This window comes from Amblyomma maculatum, chromosome 8 (genome assembly GCF_055883805.1).
Source record: "Amblyomma maculatum isolate TAMU_Amacu chromosome 8, ASM5588380v1, whole genome shotgun sequence".
In the NCBI taxonomy this organism is placed as follows: domain Eukaryota; kingdom Metazoa; phylum Arthropoda; class Arachnida; order Ixodida; family Ixodidae; genus Amblyomma; species Amblyomma maculatum.
Window position 1 is genome coordinate 29,793,170 of NC_139351.1, and position 16,321 is coordinate 29,809,490.

The following is a 16,321-nucleotide window of genomic DNA, read 5'->3' on the forward strand; positions in this document are numbered from 1 at the left end:
TTCGCTTCCATGTATTCCTATGGGCGCTAAGCCTATTTTTCACCCCCAGTCGGCTGCGGCGCCGCGAGCGCCCCCTTTGTTTATAAACACGGTGTTGGTCTATAGCATTCTCGATCACCGCGCAACGGGTGCGCCCCAAAACCGGCGCGGTGCCCTGTGCACCGCGGCGGTGGCACCCTGAGAAGGATCAACATCGAGGAAAAAATGCACCCCGCGGGTGCTAGCGGGTGCGGCTGCATGCATGCAGCGACACCTTTCTTCTGGAGCGCGAATTTGATTGTCTGCTGCAATCTCACAAAACTCCGTGCGCTCCACACATACCGTTGTAGAAATAACAACATCAACGGTACGAGGTATCATTCGGCAATGTCTGTAAGAGAACTGAATGCTGTCATGGAAGCGGCTACACGGTCGAATATGATATAGAGTGTACTTTCTGATATGCTAAATATTACGGTGACGGCTTGTTCGCTACTTTTAATTGTTTCCCGCATACAAGTGAGTTAAATCCAGTCATTACGCACGCAGTCGTGATTACTAAAAAACAAGAAATGAAAGGACGCGTTCTTTAGCCGTCTTCTCTGGGTAAGGGCCCCGCTGAGCTTAAAAGCACGATAGCCGTGCCGAACACATTGTAGCAACTAGACGTTCCTGCTCACCCAGAAATGCTTTTGGAACTGCATATAAATCACACAATTCACGTCTCTCTCTATCCACTTTCACTCCCACCTTCCTCCCTTCCCTTACGGCGCGGTTCAGGTGTCCACAGAGCAAGTGTGACAGATACTGCGCCTTTCCCTTCCTATGAACCAACCAACCAACGTCTCAAAGGCACATATCGTACGTTACAAGCTTGACGTGTTAAAAGGCTATGCACACTGCTATCTTAAGCAGGGAATCGGTAAACAGCCGCTCGCTATCGTTGAGGCGCCAGATGATAGGCCCGACGAGAAAACTGGTTGACTTTCAAGCACCGTGTTTACGCTGTGTGAGGTCGATTGTCATACCGTCTTCGTAACCAGATATGATCTTGACAGCAGTGTATCGATTGCGGCAATCATCCGTACTATATTTTTCTCCATCGCGTCAGTCAGCGTGCAGACGCGAGCACATCGAGCGCGCGTCCCGCAGTGCTTGCCGGGATTGCACCCCTGCGAACCACTGATTTCCTGGGTAATAGTCCGACCAGACCTGTATGCGGTAACAGACACCGTGCAAATCTTCGCGCCACAGCACACAAGCCTGCACTGACTGTTTTCATCTAAGGCCGCACGCTCCCACGAACTTTTGCATACGCAGCTGCAAGTTGCGCAGAATAAGGCCAATGCGGCCACTGGATAGTATAGGGGCAGCCATATTGGATTACGGTATGGCATGAAAGTTGCCAAGGAGGGAATATGCGCAGCTTTATGTGTCGTGTAGGTTAGGGTGCGGGTGCGATCGAGAGCGCGAACTTTTACCACACGCGGTAATATTACGAAAGGCGTGCTGCATATTTGACGTAGCACTCTCTCAACGCCAGCAGCTGTCACTGAATTCGTCCGTTACGCTACAAGTATGGAACACTGTCAGTTTTCTTTCCCCTCCCGTGTGGTCCCTGCAAGAACCCATCGCTGGCCTCAAATGCCGCTTGCAGATGCAGACAGAGTTCGCCTGAGTGGCGAGGGGCTCTCACCTTGCCTCCAGACGTTGAAGTACATCACGGGAACCCCATAGCTGACACTGTACACGATGTGGTAGACGCACTGCAGGACCTCCTCCGCGTGGTCCTCAGCGCACCCGGGATCCGTTTCCTTCAAGGCCAGGGTAAGAGGGAACCGAAGGAAAACTATGAAGCAATACGCAAAAATTATAACTTTCGCAGTTAAAAGTCTAATGTGAAAATTGTTAGCGTCACTGCTGTTTGTGGAATGGTTATGTTGTGAATTAGTGGCACATAGTATTTGGCATTTTTTGCAAGCAATCAGGATTGTCACCATGCACCCACTATATATATATGCCTATAGACCAATACCGTGTTTACAAACAAACGGGGCGCCCGCGGCGCCGCTTGCCGACTGGGGATGAAAAGAGAAATACATGGAACCGAAATATGTCAAAGCTGTTTTCTGATTTCACTGGGTACCTATTATGTCGTTATTCGTAACAGAGCAACTATGAACATCCTAAATCAGATCGTGAAAATATGAAATATCATTACTGAGGCGAAGTGTTTTTAAAACACCGCGAAACGTATGGGGGTGCGAGTTGGGGGTGCGACCCATAGAAACACGTGTAAACACAACTTACTGCACTGCAATATTTTTCTCATGTCGCAGAGCACCAGAAGTTGTGGCCGGTCGTTCAACGTTGGCCAGCGCTTTGAAGGTATGTGTGAAAAAGTATGCTGCGTCATTGCGGACGCAGTCTATTTTTAAAACTCCCCGAATAACCCATGTTGTGAATCCGGACATCCCCCCAAAGGCTCATGTGGCGAATCGCGCAGTTTTGTTTACAGTCTATGCTGCCGCATGGGTAAATTACCTTGATGATACAGTCGTTCAAGTGATTCATCCTAGACAGAATTGCATTTAAAAAGCAGTTGTCAAACACCATACGACAATATGGACAGAACGAGAACCGCGCATTGCAGCAGACGACGGCGCACCGCGGCCGCCTCCAGCTCCGGGGCGTCTGCTAGCGACGGCGCCGCTGGTGCATGGTCGCCTGCAACTGTGCGCGGTCAGTTTGTCGTGCTGTGAACAGTCCCGTAAATCGTCACACTTGCGGAACTTGCAAGGGAATGTAGTGCGCACTTCAGCAATGTCAGACTACGGGAAGAGCTTCTCGGAATCGGATAAACAGCGCTACAATGAAAAGCTGTACATGACGGCGTTGTGCACCAGGACCCATTTGCTATGCCTAAAACACATTAGGAAGTCCTCCGGACTGATGCGTGCGCTCTGCCACCATTGGGCATGGAAAACATTGCAGTGTATTCGATTTGTTTCGTTGAGTCGCTTCACTGCAGAGACCGTCCAGGCATACAAGTCCCTGCAGGCATACAATTATTTTGAATCAGGTGGGTGCGTGCAATGTCATCAACGGGCATATATATGCTAGTTAACTAATTTTTCGTTTATTTTAGTTTTCCTCGGGAAAATAAACACCGTCTACTCGAAACATGTCTGCTCCTTGCCACGGCGTCCAACACGCAACAACTGGCGACGAGGATGGCATCAAGAAGCATCGCACATCGTGAAGCAAGACAAGTGTTCCCTGCATTCAGACTCGGTTCCAACTTGATATTTTGAAGAGTGCTGCCGATACGCTGACTGATATCATGAATGGAGCTGACGCAGCTTCGACGCCGTTCGCCGGTCAGCTGGGCCAGATGGAACCCTTCGACGCCTCTGCTAGTGACTGGGCGTCATACGAAGAAAGGTTGATATCAATCCTGATCGTCAACCGAGTTCTCGAAAGCGACAAGGTGCACGCATTCCTGAGTATCATAGGTCCTAGAACCTACAGCCTTCTGAAATCGCTGGTATCTCCGGAGTTGCCTTCTTCTAAGAGCTTCGAGGTACTGACGAAAACCCTCAGGAATCATGTCTCCCAAGCCTTCGGTCATCGGCGAGAGGGCAAAGTTTCACAAGCGCAACAGTACGAAGGCGAGTCCGCGTTGCTGAGCTTCGGAAACTTTCGAGAACATTTTTGGAAACGCTTTGGACGAGTCCCTACGGGATCGCTTCGTGTGTGGTCTGCTGAGAGAGGATATGCAGCGCGTACTGTTCATCGAAGATGGCAAGCTCAGGTTTCAGAAACCTGTTGAGCGCGCTTTGGCTATGGAAACGGCAACGAAAGGCACTGCTGAAGCTCGCACTACAGGGCCAGCGGTTACATCCGTATATAGCGTACGGGCGGCATTGGATGCCAAGCAGCAGGGGATGTTTCCGTTGTGGCTCGCAAAAGCATTCTAGCTAAGGTTGCCCCCCCCCCCCCCCCCTCCCCCCCATAGGCGATAGGTGCTACCAATGTAACTGAAAAGGGCAGATTCAAAAGATCTGCAATAGCGGCGGCGGTAAGTCGCATAAGAAATGGCCAGCCAGAGAAAACGTAAAGACTAAATGTTGCCTCGTAACCAGGAACGGTGGCTGTAAAGGTCATGTCTTCAAGTAAAACTGAACCTGTCATGGTAGAAATGACCGTGAACGATGTTTTGGTCAGCATGGAGTTGGACACTGGGGCAGCTGTGTCTGTTTTGCCTTTTGAGCAATATCGCAGACTTTTTTTCGTCAAGCAGACTGGAACTTACTGCTGTCAAGCTTCGCACGTCCACGGGAACCGTAGTCCAGCCGCGAGGATTCTTGACGGTCAACGTGCAACACGGCGCAAACACAGCGAGCCTTCCTCTTTATGTGGTCGACCGGGACGGACCCCAACTGCTGGGCCAGGAGTGGCTCAAGGCAATTTAACTAGACTGGAATAAGATCTGGAGCGTTTACCGAATACCAAGGTCAGATAATTCTGTCTGTTCAGAAGAAAGGCTGCACGCTGTGCTCGCGAAATATGACCCCTTTTCAAAGATGAGCTGGGCACTATTACAGAAGAAAGTGCAGAAAGTGCAAACCAGATCACAAACTTAAGTTCCTCAATGCAAGAAACGTTCCGTTCGCAAACGTTCCGTTCGCTTTGCAAAGAGCTGTCGAATTTAATAAGAGCGAGTTGACGGGCTAGTTGGTTTTGCATAATTAAGGAACCGCGCATAGGACGGGACACGGAGACACAAGAAAGCACAAACACAAGCGCCTTGTGTTAGTGGTTTCTTGTGTCTCCGTGTCCCGTCCTATGCGCTGTTCCTTAATTAAGCTGTCGAAGTCGAGTTGTCAAAGATGGAGAAAATAAGTATCGTAACACCTGTCGCCACAGCCAACTATGCAACGCCTGTGGTACTGTAATCAAGAAGGATGGAAGGATACGCCTTTGCGGCGATTATAAGACAACAATAAATCCTTGCCTTGACGTCACACGGTACCCCTTGCCGCAAGGTCGATGACTTGTTTGCAGCGCTTTCAGGCGGTATACATTTCTCTAAGATCGACCTGAACCACGCCTACCAGCAAGTGATAATGTCCGAATCATCCAAGCAATACCTGACGTTGAATACGCACAAAGGCTTGTTTCTCGTCAACAGACTGCCTTTCGGAATTTCTTCCGCGCCAGGTAGTTTCCAAATGATTGTCACCCGTTAATAATTAAGGGGTATTATTAACGATGCGCCCTTAACGGTGCGCACACTCCCAGACACCCTTAGAGTGAGTGGGGGTAGCTGTTCCGGTCGCAAAGGAGATGCCCTCGACTTGCGTGGCAAGCTCAGCCGGAATTCAACTACCTTGTGGTGACAGAAGGGGGTGGTCGTTTGGTGCCCAGCGGTGGCCGGTTCAAACCAGAGAAAGGATCGGAGTCAGAAGTAACAAACAAAACACAATTTATGCACAGCAAGAGACGATACAAAGGAATACACAAGATCACTTGAAATACATACACGAGAGGTTCACAGAATACAAACGCTAAGCATGCAATTACACAGGTATCCAATAACGTAGAGGCTTTACAACAGATGAAACACGAGAGAGTACATAAACAAACACCAAATTGTTCACCGGGCACTGTTGCAGTCCGACGCCTCAAGAGTCACGATGTGGCCGCCATACGAGACGAGCGCCGCTCCCTTGAAAGTCCGTGGGCTTGCCAGCAGCGGGTGATCCCCGGGAGTCCAGCCGAACACGTCGCAAAACACTTGACGAACTGAATGACTCCCTCAACAAGCGGCGCGGTCGCTTTAAATAGGGCGCGCCGCGTCTGTTTGTTAACATGCGCCAAAGCTAGCGCGCACACACACATAGCTTCGCTGGTTATAGCTCCCACTTCTCCTCCCGTCGAGCCGCGCGTCGTCATTGGCTAGGTCCCATAGAAGATTCTCGATTTTTCTGGCTGATTCCAGTCCGATGAATCACCGTCTTCCCCGGGCAATGGGAAAGAGGGTGACGGCAACGCGTACAAAGCTACGCGCTCTCCCGCGCGGGGAAGGGAGTTTTTCTCTACATGCTTTCCACGCGACGCCGCGCGGGCCTCGCGCCGTGCGGACTTGATGAATATGTGCGCCGATTTCGTGACACTGCCCCTCCCTTAAAGAATATTGTCCCACAATATTCACAACAACCACGAACATCGCGCGCACATGCATGCGCTCACAAATATATGGGGCAAATGTCCACACATTGCACAAATTTCACAACTGCCATAACACATTACAAAATTCACACATCAATGCCATGATGTTCACAAACATAGCACCACACTGTTGTCGGATACACATAGGAATCAACAACTCAGAAACGCACAGCTATTCAAATGTGAAGCGCACAAACCCAGGGCATGCTTTCGCCTATATTTCCACACTCGGGATGCACCTTCTTGGAACGTATCAGTTCCTCTCCAACTTTCAGGAAAGCGAATTCTCCTTTTTATTAGACACTGCCGTTTCTTCCTCCCGCGAGTTCGGCTCTTTTTCCGTTTACTATAGAGCCTTTTCCATTGCGAGTTGTTCTCGCTCCGGTCTTTACTCCTGAGTTCTGCTTCCCGATCGGAAGTTAGGCCAGATCTAACGCTACCTTGCCTAGCAGCGCTTCGAGCAGGCCGTCTCATTCTTTCTCGGTCTGGGCGGCTCCGCATGCGCTTGCACGTCCAGGCGTTCGGCCGCTTCTTCCTTCCTTTTTTATAGGACATTTCCCTGTCGACTTTGTCTGACTTGGCAGGTTTGGATTCGTTTCTTTTTGTTTCCACTTTTATTCGCACCTTTGGCCGAGGAACGTTTGATCCAGTTTTACCCGCATAATCAGAACATGGTTGTCTGAAAGGAACGTCCTTTTGAGAACTTTGTTCTCCCTCAATCCCAATTTTCTTTCTTTTCTTTACGATCTTCAGTCGTACCTTCTTGAAGCAGAGCTCAGTTGCAACTGGAGGCTCATTCTCCTCACTTTCAGTTACATCCCGTTTCTTAAAAGTTTCCTTAAAATGTTTCTTGAATCCTTTCATTGCAGTACAGTCTTCGCTTTCTTCCCTTCCTGAATCCTCAAGATTAGGATCTGTACTGTCACCTTTATCCCAGCTTTCGTGCTCACTGCAATTTGAAATCTCCTCATCCCAGTCACTCATGCACTCAGTCATGGTGTCATTTAATGAGGAGCTACAATCCTGCCCTTCTTCATCTTCAGGCTTTGAAAACACCGAGGTTTCTGGCTCGACATCTGCCGTTGCAGCTCCTCTGCAACCTGTCGTCTCGGAGGGCACAATCTCTTTTTTCTGAGAATTCTGAACTTCAGTTCGGTCATCTGAAGTTTCTGTTGCAGGAACACGCTGGTCCACAACCTCATTCTGGCTGCTGGAGCCAGTTTCTACAGTACCTGGGGCTGTCAATGTATCGCTTGGTTCACTGTACTTTCTAATATAAGGAAAGGTAACCTCCGGAGGCTCGGTAATACCTTTCAAACGCCGAACTTCAGCCAGCTTTTTGAGAAGGATATCTCTCTCTTTTAAGAATTCTTTTTCTTTTTCTGCCTGCTTCCTGAGCCATTCTTTTTCTCTTTCTTCTTCTTGTCTCTTTGCCTCTGCTTGCTTCCTGAGCCATTCTTTTTCTCTTTCTTCTTCTTGTCTCTTTGCCTCTGCTTGCTTCCTGAGCCATTCTTTCTCTCGTTCTTCTCTTTGCTTCTCTCTTTCTTTCTCAGCCTCTTCTCGAACCTCTCTTTCTTTTCGGTCCACCCATTCCCGCAGTTCAGCTCCTTTTAGACCTTTCTCTAAGCCCAATGCAATAATCTCCTTGAGATTCATCTTCAATCTGAACTGCCTAAAGCTAACACATAGCACTATCAATGGACCTTACACAACCGCTTCAGCGCGGTACCTCACGCTATCGCTCTGCTGTTACACTGTTTACGACCTCTTCGTAAACTCTTCCAACTCTTTCTCCGTCCTCTGAGCTTGAGTGCACCAAACGTCCTGTCGCGGACGCCAGAATAATTGTCACCCGTTAATAATTAAGGGGTATTATTAACGATGCGCCCTTAACGGTGCGCACACTCCCAGACACCCTTAGAGTGAGTGGGGGTAGCTGTTCCGGTCGCAAAGGAGATGCCCTCGACTTGCGTGGCAAGCTCAGCCGGAATTCAACTACCTTGTGGTGACAGAAGGGGGTGGTCGTTTGGTGCCCAGCGGTGGCCGGTTCAAACCAGAGAAAGGATCGGAGTCAGAAGTAACAAACAAAACACAATTTATGCACAGCAAGAGACGATACAAAGGAATACACAAGATCACTTGAAATACATACACGAGAGGTTCACAGAATACAAACGCTAAGCATGCAATTACACAGGTATCCAATAACGTAGAGGCTTTACAACAGATGAAACACGAGAGAGTACATAAACAAACACCAAATTGTTCACCGGGCACTGTTGCAGTCCGACGCCTCAAGAGTCACGATGTGGCCGCCATACGAGACGAGCGCCGCTCCCTTGAAAGTCCGTGGGCTTGCCAGCAGCGGGTGATCCCCGGGAGTCCAGCCGAACACGTCGCAAAACACTTGACGAACTGAATGACTCCCTCAACAAGCGGCGCGGTCGCTTTAAATAGGGCGCGCCGCGTCTGTTTGTTAACATGCGCCAAAGCTAGCGCGCACACACACATAGCTTCGCTGGTTATAGCTCCCACTTCTCCTCCCGTCGAGCCGCGCGTCGTCATTGGCTAGGTCCCATAGAAGATTCTCGATTTTTCTGGCTGATTCCAGTCCGATGAATCACCGTCTTCCCCGGGCAATGGGAAAGAGGGTGACGGCAACGCGTACAAAGCTACGCGCTCTCCCGCGCGGGGAAGGGAGTTTTTCTCTACATGCTTTCCACGCGACGCCGCGCGGGCCTCGCGCCGTGCGGACTTGATGAATATGTGCGCCGATTTCGTGACAATGATTATGGACACAATACTGAAAGGACTAAATGGCGTTTCTTCGGCGCCAGATATTTTCCAAAAGATTATGGACACAATGCTGAAAGGACTAAATAGCGTTTTCTGCTAAATGAACGACATTCTCGTCACAGGAATGACGACCGAAGACCATTTGCGGCTTCTACACTGCGGCGTCAGAGTGAAAAAAAAAAAGATATATATATATATATATATATATATATATATATATATATAGGGGAAATGAGGGTGCTTGTTATAATACATGAAGGAAAGAAGCCAACAGTCGGCGAGGCCAAGGAAAGCGTTGGGGATGGTAATTTATGTCTTTTTTTTTTTTTCAATGTTTACTTGGATAATCAAAGAAATTAGTAATGTAATCTATTTAAGGGGAAAGATATTTAGACACAAAGTAGAAGAAAAAACAACGTGCCGATGGTGGGATCCGAACCCACGACCTCCGAATAACGCGTCCGGTGCTCTTCCAACTGAGCTACATCGGCCGCTGTCCCCCCTGCTACTTTCTTGGGTATTTATGTATACAGACAACATAAATACCCAAGAAAGTAGCAGGGGGGACAGCGGCCGATGTAGCTCAGTTGGAAGAGCACCGGACGCGTTATTCGGAGGTCGTGGGTTCGGATCCCACCATCGGCACGTTGTTTTTTCTTCTACTTTGTGTCTAAATATCTTTCCCCTTAAATAGATTACATTACTAATTTCTTTGATTATCCAAGTAAAAATTAAAAAAAAAAAAAAGACATAAATTACCATCCCCAACGCTTTCCTTGGCCTCGCCGACTGTTGGCTTCTTTCCTTCATATATATATATATATATATATATATATATATATATATATATATATATATATATATATATATATATACTGTGTTTCGACCATCGCACCACGCCGCAACCTGATCAATATCCTCGTAGATCGAGTCCCTGTGCCCGCTCTCATTGACACTGGAGCCCATATTTCAGTTCTTAGTTCGTCGTTCCGCCAGCGCCTCAAAAAAGTTCTTACGCCCGCTAACACCTCTACAGTTCGTGTTGCTGATGGAAACACTGCTGCCATCATCGTAATGTGCACTGCACGCGTTAGCATCGCCGGCCACCACGTTCCTGTGCTCTTCGCTGTCCTTACTACTTGTCCTCAAGACGTGATTTTAGGCCTAGACTTTTTAACAGCCCATTCCGCTCTCATTGACTGTTCCTCCGGACTTCTGCGCCTAGCCCTGCCCTATTGTGTTCACGACCCCAGTGCTGACCATTCCCAGCCTCGCCTCCGCTCTAGTACATTTACTCGCCTACCTCCCGAGGCGGCAGTATACGTGACCATGTCACCTTTTCCTTCCCTTCCTGACGGCGACTACGTTGTCAACCCCATCACCGACGTCACTCTACAGCGCAACATCGTCCTACCTCATAACATTGTACACGTCGAGAATAACCTCACCTACATTCCCGTACTCAACTTCAGCATGTCTTCACAAGTTCTCCCGGAGGGCATTTTCCTTGCCGAGCTGTCGCCTTTGTCCAGCTTTACCATTTCTGCAGTGCTGTCCGACCGTCACGCCGACGTACCTGCACAACATGTCCCATTACATAGTCCGGAGGACCGCATCTCAGCCATGGTTGCCTCTGACCTGCGTCCTGAATATGCCAGCGCCCTTGCCGGCCTTTTGCGGTCATACAGCGACATTTTTTATTTCGGTCACGGATCCCTGTGCCAAACGTCCGTCGTCAAACATCGTATTGATACTGGAGATGCCCGACCTATTCATCGACGGCCTTACAGAGTTGCTCTTTCCGAACGCAGGATCATTCAGGAAGAAGTAGAGAAAATGTTGGCAAGCAACATTATTGAGCCGTCGAGCAGCCCCTGGGCGTCTCCGGTAGTACTCGTCAAAAAGAAAGACAACAGCTGGAGGTTTTGCGTTGATTATCGACACCTAAACAAAATAACAAAGAAAGACGTGTACCCTCTTCCAAGGATCGATGACGCCTTCGACTGCCTGCATGGTGCTAACTACTTCTCCTCCATCGATCTCCGTTCTGGGTATTGGCAGATCTCTGTTGACGAAAGAGATCGTGAAAAGACGGCTTTTGTCACCCCGGATGGCCTCTACCAATTCAAGGTGATGCCTTTCGGCTTATGTAATGCCCCTGCGAGATTAGAGCGTATGATGGACTCCCTATTACGCGGGCTCAAATGGACCACATGTCTGTGCTACCTCGATGACGTCATCGTATTTTCATCAACCTTTGAAGGCCACCTCCATCGTGTTTCGGCTATTCTTGGCGTCTTCCGACGAGCTGGCCTTCAGTTGAACTCCAAGAAGTGTACCTTTGGTCGCCGGGAACTCAAGGTCCTAGGACACTTAGTCAACACCCATGGCATCCAGCCGGACCCCGACAAAATTCGCGCTGTAAGGGATTTCCCTAAACCGAACTCTAGCAGCGACGTGCCTCGGACTTTGCTCATATTTCCGGCGATTTGTACCAAACTTCGCAGAAATAGCCCGTCCGCTCACGCAGCTTCTAAAAAAAGAGGTCTCCTTTACCTGGGGCCACGAACAATCGGCCGCCTTCGTCGCTCTTATTGCCCACCTCACCGGTCCGCCAGTGTTGGCTCATTTCAATCCGTCAGCGCCCACAGAAGTACGCACCGATGCATGTGGTCATGGAATTGGCGCCGTTCTCGCACAACGTCAGCTCGGGTTACCTCGCGTCATCGCCTATGCCAGCCGACTCCTCTCTGCGACCGAACAAAATTATTCCATCACTGAACGTGAGTGCTTAGCCCTACTTTGGGCCATTACAAAGTTCCGCCCTTACTTGTATGGGCGGCCATTCACAGTAGTCACTGACCACCACGCACTGTGTTGGCTTTCTACACTCAAACACCCTACTGGCCGCCTTGGACGTTGGGCCTTGCGCCTTCAGGAGTACAATTTTTCAGTAGTTTATAAGTCTGGCCAGTTGCATCGAGACGCCGATTGCCTGTCCCGTCATCCAGTCGACCCGGCAAGCCAACCTGAATGTGACAATGATGCTTGCGTGCTCTCTATTTCTGATTTCTCCAACATTCGCCATGAGCAACGCCAGGACCCTCAGCTTCGCGAAATTATCAATCGCCTCAGCGCCGATCGCCATGACCCTTCCCTTCGTTTGTGCTCCACGACGGCACCTTATACCGGCACAATATGCGACCTGATGGCCCCGACCTTCTACTAGTAGTCCCTCAGCACCTACGCTCAGCCATCCTTCAATAGCTTCACGACGTTCCTACAGCGGGTCATCTAGGCGTCTCTCGCACATACGACAGTGTGCGTCGTCGGTTCTTTTGGCCAGGCCTATATCGCGCAGTCCGCCGCTACGTAGCTGCTTGTGACCGCTGTCAACGCCGGAAAAAGCCATCAGTTTTACCAGCTGGACTTCTGCAGCCAATCGACATCGACCCATTTTTTCGAGTGGGTCTGGATCTTCTAGGGCCTTTTCCACTGTCCGCATCGGGGAACAAATGGATTGCGGTGGCCACTGATTACACCACACGCTACGCGGTCACACGAGCAATACCAACCAGTTGTGCAACTGATGTCGCTGCTTTCCTCCTCAACGACGTTATACTCGTCCATGGAGCTCCCCGCCAACTGCTCACCGACCGTGGCCGTTGCTTTCTGGCTCGTATAGTCGACGAGATCCTACGGCTGTGCAACGTTCGTCATTCTTTCACGACTGCCTACCATCCACAGACGAACGGGCTTACCGAACGCCTTAACCGGACACTGACTGACATGTTGTCTATGTACGTTTCTGATGACCACCGTGACTGGGACATAACGCTGCCATTTGTGACATTCGCTTACAATTCGTCGCGTCACGACACTACCTGCTACTCCCCCTTCTATCTTCTATACGGCCGTGAACCTATGCTTCCTTTTGACAGCCTGCTCCCGTCTGTCACCACTGCCAGCTCATATGCTCGTGACGCCATAGCCCGAGCTGATGCTGCCCGCTTTGTTGCTCGCAACCGACTCGCAGCCTCTCAGCGCTCCCAGAAACGTCGCTATGATTCCTGCCATCGCAACACCGAGTATTCTTGCGGCTCTCTCGTGCTGCTTTGGACTCCAGCTCGCCGCGTTGGCCTTTCGGAAAAACTTTTGCCCCGGTATACAGGACCCTACCGTATTTTACGACAAGTGACACCAGTGACATACGAAATTGCGCCCTTGCATCTCGTCCGCCATGCCTCTACACCACGCACCGAGACGGTCCATGTTGGACGCCTAAAACCGTACTACATGGACCCTGGTTTGGACGCTAGTACGCACCAGGACGGTGCTTTTCAGCCGGCGGGGTAGTGTCACATTAGGCGGCATACGCATAAGGAAAAAAGAAGAAGACTCTCGTGAGTTTGAGAGAAGACGACGTTCAACAGCGTCGGCTGGCGCCTACAGAGAACGTCGGTTTAAAGCCTTGTCTTCGGTGTCCGCCCTCTGCTACAAGCTGAACTACCCCGTAACAATATATATATATATATATATATATATATCGTCATCATCATCATCATCAGCCTGATTATACCCACTGCAGGGCGAAGGTCTCTCCCATATTTCTCCACTTAATCCGGTTCTGTGCTAGCTGCATCCACTTGACCCCTGCGAACTTCTTAATCTCATCTGCCCACCTAACTTTCTGCCGCCCCCTGCTACGCTTTCCTTCCCTTGGAATCCAGTTTGTTACCCTCAGCAACCATCGGTTATCCTGTCTTCGCACTACATGTCCTGCCCATGCCCATTTCTTCTTCTTAATTTCCACTAGAATGTCGTTAACTTGAGTTATTTCTCTGACCCACTCTGCACGCTTTCTATCTCTTAATGTTACCCCTACCATTTTTCGTTCCATAGCCCTCTGGGTTGTCCTCAACTTAAGTAGAACTCTCTTGGTTAGCCTCCACGTTTCAGCCCCATAGGTGAGTACAGGCAAGATGCAACTGTTGTATACTTTCCTCTTGAGCGATACCGGTAAGCTGCTAGTCATAATCTGCGAGTGCTTGCCAAATGCGCTCCATCCCAATCTTATTCTTCTTGTTATTTCCTTTTCATGGTCCGGATCTGCGGTTACTACCTGTCCTAAGTAGACATATTCGCCTACTACTTCCAGCATTTCGCTACCTAATGTAAACTGCTGTTCCTTCCCGAGGCTGTTGAACATTACCTTAGTCTTCTGCATATTGATTTTCAAGCCTACCTCTCTACTTTTTCTGCCTAGGTCATCAATCATTATTTGCAGTTCATCCCCCGAGTTGCTTAGCAAGGCAATGTCATCAGCAAATCGCAGATTACTGATGTATTCTCCATCTACCCTTATCCCTAACTGCTCCCATTCCAAGTCTCTGAATACTTCCTCTAAACAAGCTGTGAATAGTACTGGGGAGATTGTGTCTCCTTGCCTAACACCTTTCTTTATGGGAATTTTGTTACTTTCTTTATGTAGAACTATGGTTGCTGTGCAGCCACTATATATATCTTCCAGCACTTTCACGTACGGGCCGTCTACCCCCTGATTTCGCAATGCCTGCATCACCGCTGAGGTTTCAACTGAGTCAAATGCTTTTTCGTAATCAATGAATGCTATGTATAAGGGCTGGTTATATTCCGAGCATTTTTCTATCACCTGATTGATGGTATGGATATGATCGATAGTAGAGTACCGTTTCCGAAACCCTGCTTGATCCTTTGTTTGATTGCAGTCTAAGGTTGTCCTGATTCAATTAGCGATTACCTTAGTAAATACATTATACGTAACAGACAGTAAGCTGATTGGTCTGTAATTTCTAAGGTCCTTAGAGTCCCCTTTCTTGTGAATGAGGATGTTTGCATTCTTCCATGCTTCCGGTACCGTCGATGACACCAGGCACTGCGTATACAGGGTGGCCAGTTTTTCTAGCACGATATCCCCCCCGTCCTTCAGCAAATCTGTAGTTATCTGATCCTCTCCAGCTGATTTCCCCCTTTTCATAGTTTCTAGTGCTTTCTTGACCTCGTCCTTCGTCACTGGTGGAACGTCTGACTGTTTTTCCCTACCGCCAATCTCATTACGGTCCTGACTACTTTGGCTACTGTAGAGATCTGTATAGAACTCCTCGGCTACTTTGACTATCTTGTCCATATTAGTGATGACGTTGCCCGCCTTGTCCCTTATCGCATACATCTGGTTTTTGCCTATGCCCAATTTTTTCTTTACCGCTTTAAGGCTTCCCCCGTTCTTTACAGCATGCTCAATTTTCTCCATGTTATACTTCCTTATATCGGCCACCTTGCGCTTATTGATTAGCTTTGATATCTCGACCAATTCGATCTGGTCTGTTGGATTGGAAGCTTTCATACTCTGCCGTTTCTTGATCAAATCTTTCGTCTCCTTAGACAGCTTACCGGTATCCTCTCTAACTATCCTACCGCCTACTTCTACCGCGCACTCAGTAATGATATCTCTGAAATTATTGTTCCTTGCCTCTAGGGTAATGTCGCCATCCTCAGTTAGAGCTGAATACCTATTCTGTAGCGAGATCCTGAACTCTTCTGCCCTCCCCCTCACCGCTAATTCGTTGATGGGTTTCTTTCTTACTAATCTATTGCGTTCCTTCTTCAGATTTAGTCTAATTCGGGACCTCACCATCCTGTGGTCACTACATCGAACTTTCCCGATTACCTCTACATCCTGCACAATGGCGGGGGCTGAACACATTATGAAGTCGATTTCATTTTTAGTCTCTCCGTTAGGACTTTTCCATGTCCATTTCCGGTTGTTCCGTTTGCTGAAGAAGGTATTCATGATTCGTAAGTTATTGCGCTCTGCAAACTCAACTAGTAACTCCCCCCTGCTATTCCTAGAACGAATGCCATAGTCCCCTACTGCCTTGTCTCCTGCCTGTTTTTTCCCTACCTTGGCATTGAAGTCGCCCATTAGTACAGTATACTGCGTCTTTACTTTTCGCATTGCCGATTCTACATCTTCATAGAAGCTTTCAACTGCCTGGTCATCATAACTACATGTAAGTGCATAGGCCTGTAGCATATATATATATATATATATATATATATATATATATATATATATATATATATATATATATATATATATATATATATATATATATATATATATATTGTGGGGATTCATAATCCCCTGCCCCCATTATAAAGGGCCGCGCGTAGTTACCACGCGTGATTACGTGCGCTCTTGGGGAGGACCGCGAGGAGAGGGCACATTGGCCACCCTCCCATCCTCCCAGGCTCCCGCGGCGACACCGCACGG

The 16,321-nt window shown here is 48.8% G+C and overlaps 1 protein-coding gene across 1 annotated transcript in view; it reads right to left on the minus strand.

Annotated features, from left to right (window-relative positions):
* Positions 1 to 16,321, minus strand: part of Atg10 (Autophagy-related 10) — a 133,386-nt gene that overhangs the window by 36,641 nt on the left and 80,424 nt on the right. The window contains exon 4 of the mRNA XM_084576159.1: positions 1,676 to 1,793. Coding sequence (XP_084432285.1) covers positions 1,676 to 1,793 — 118 coding nt within the window. The remainder of the gene's footprint in view (positions 1 to 1,675; positions 1,794 to 16,321) is intronic.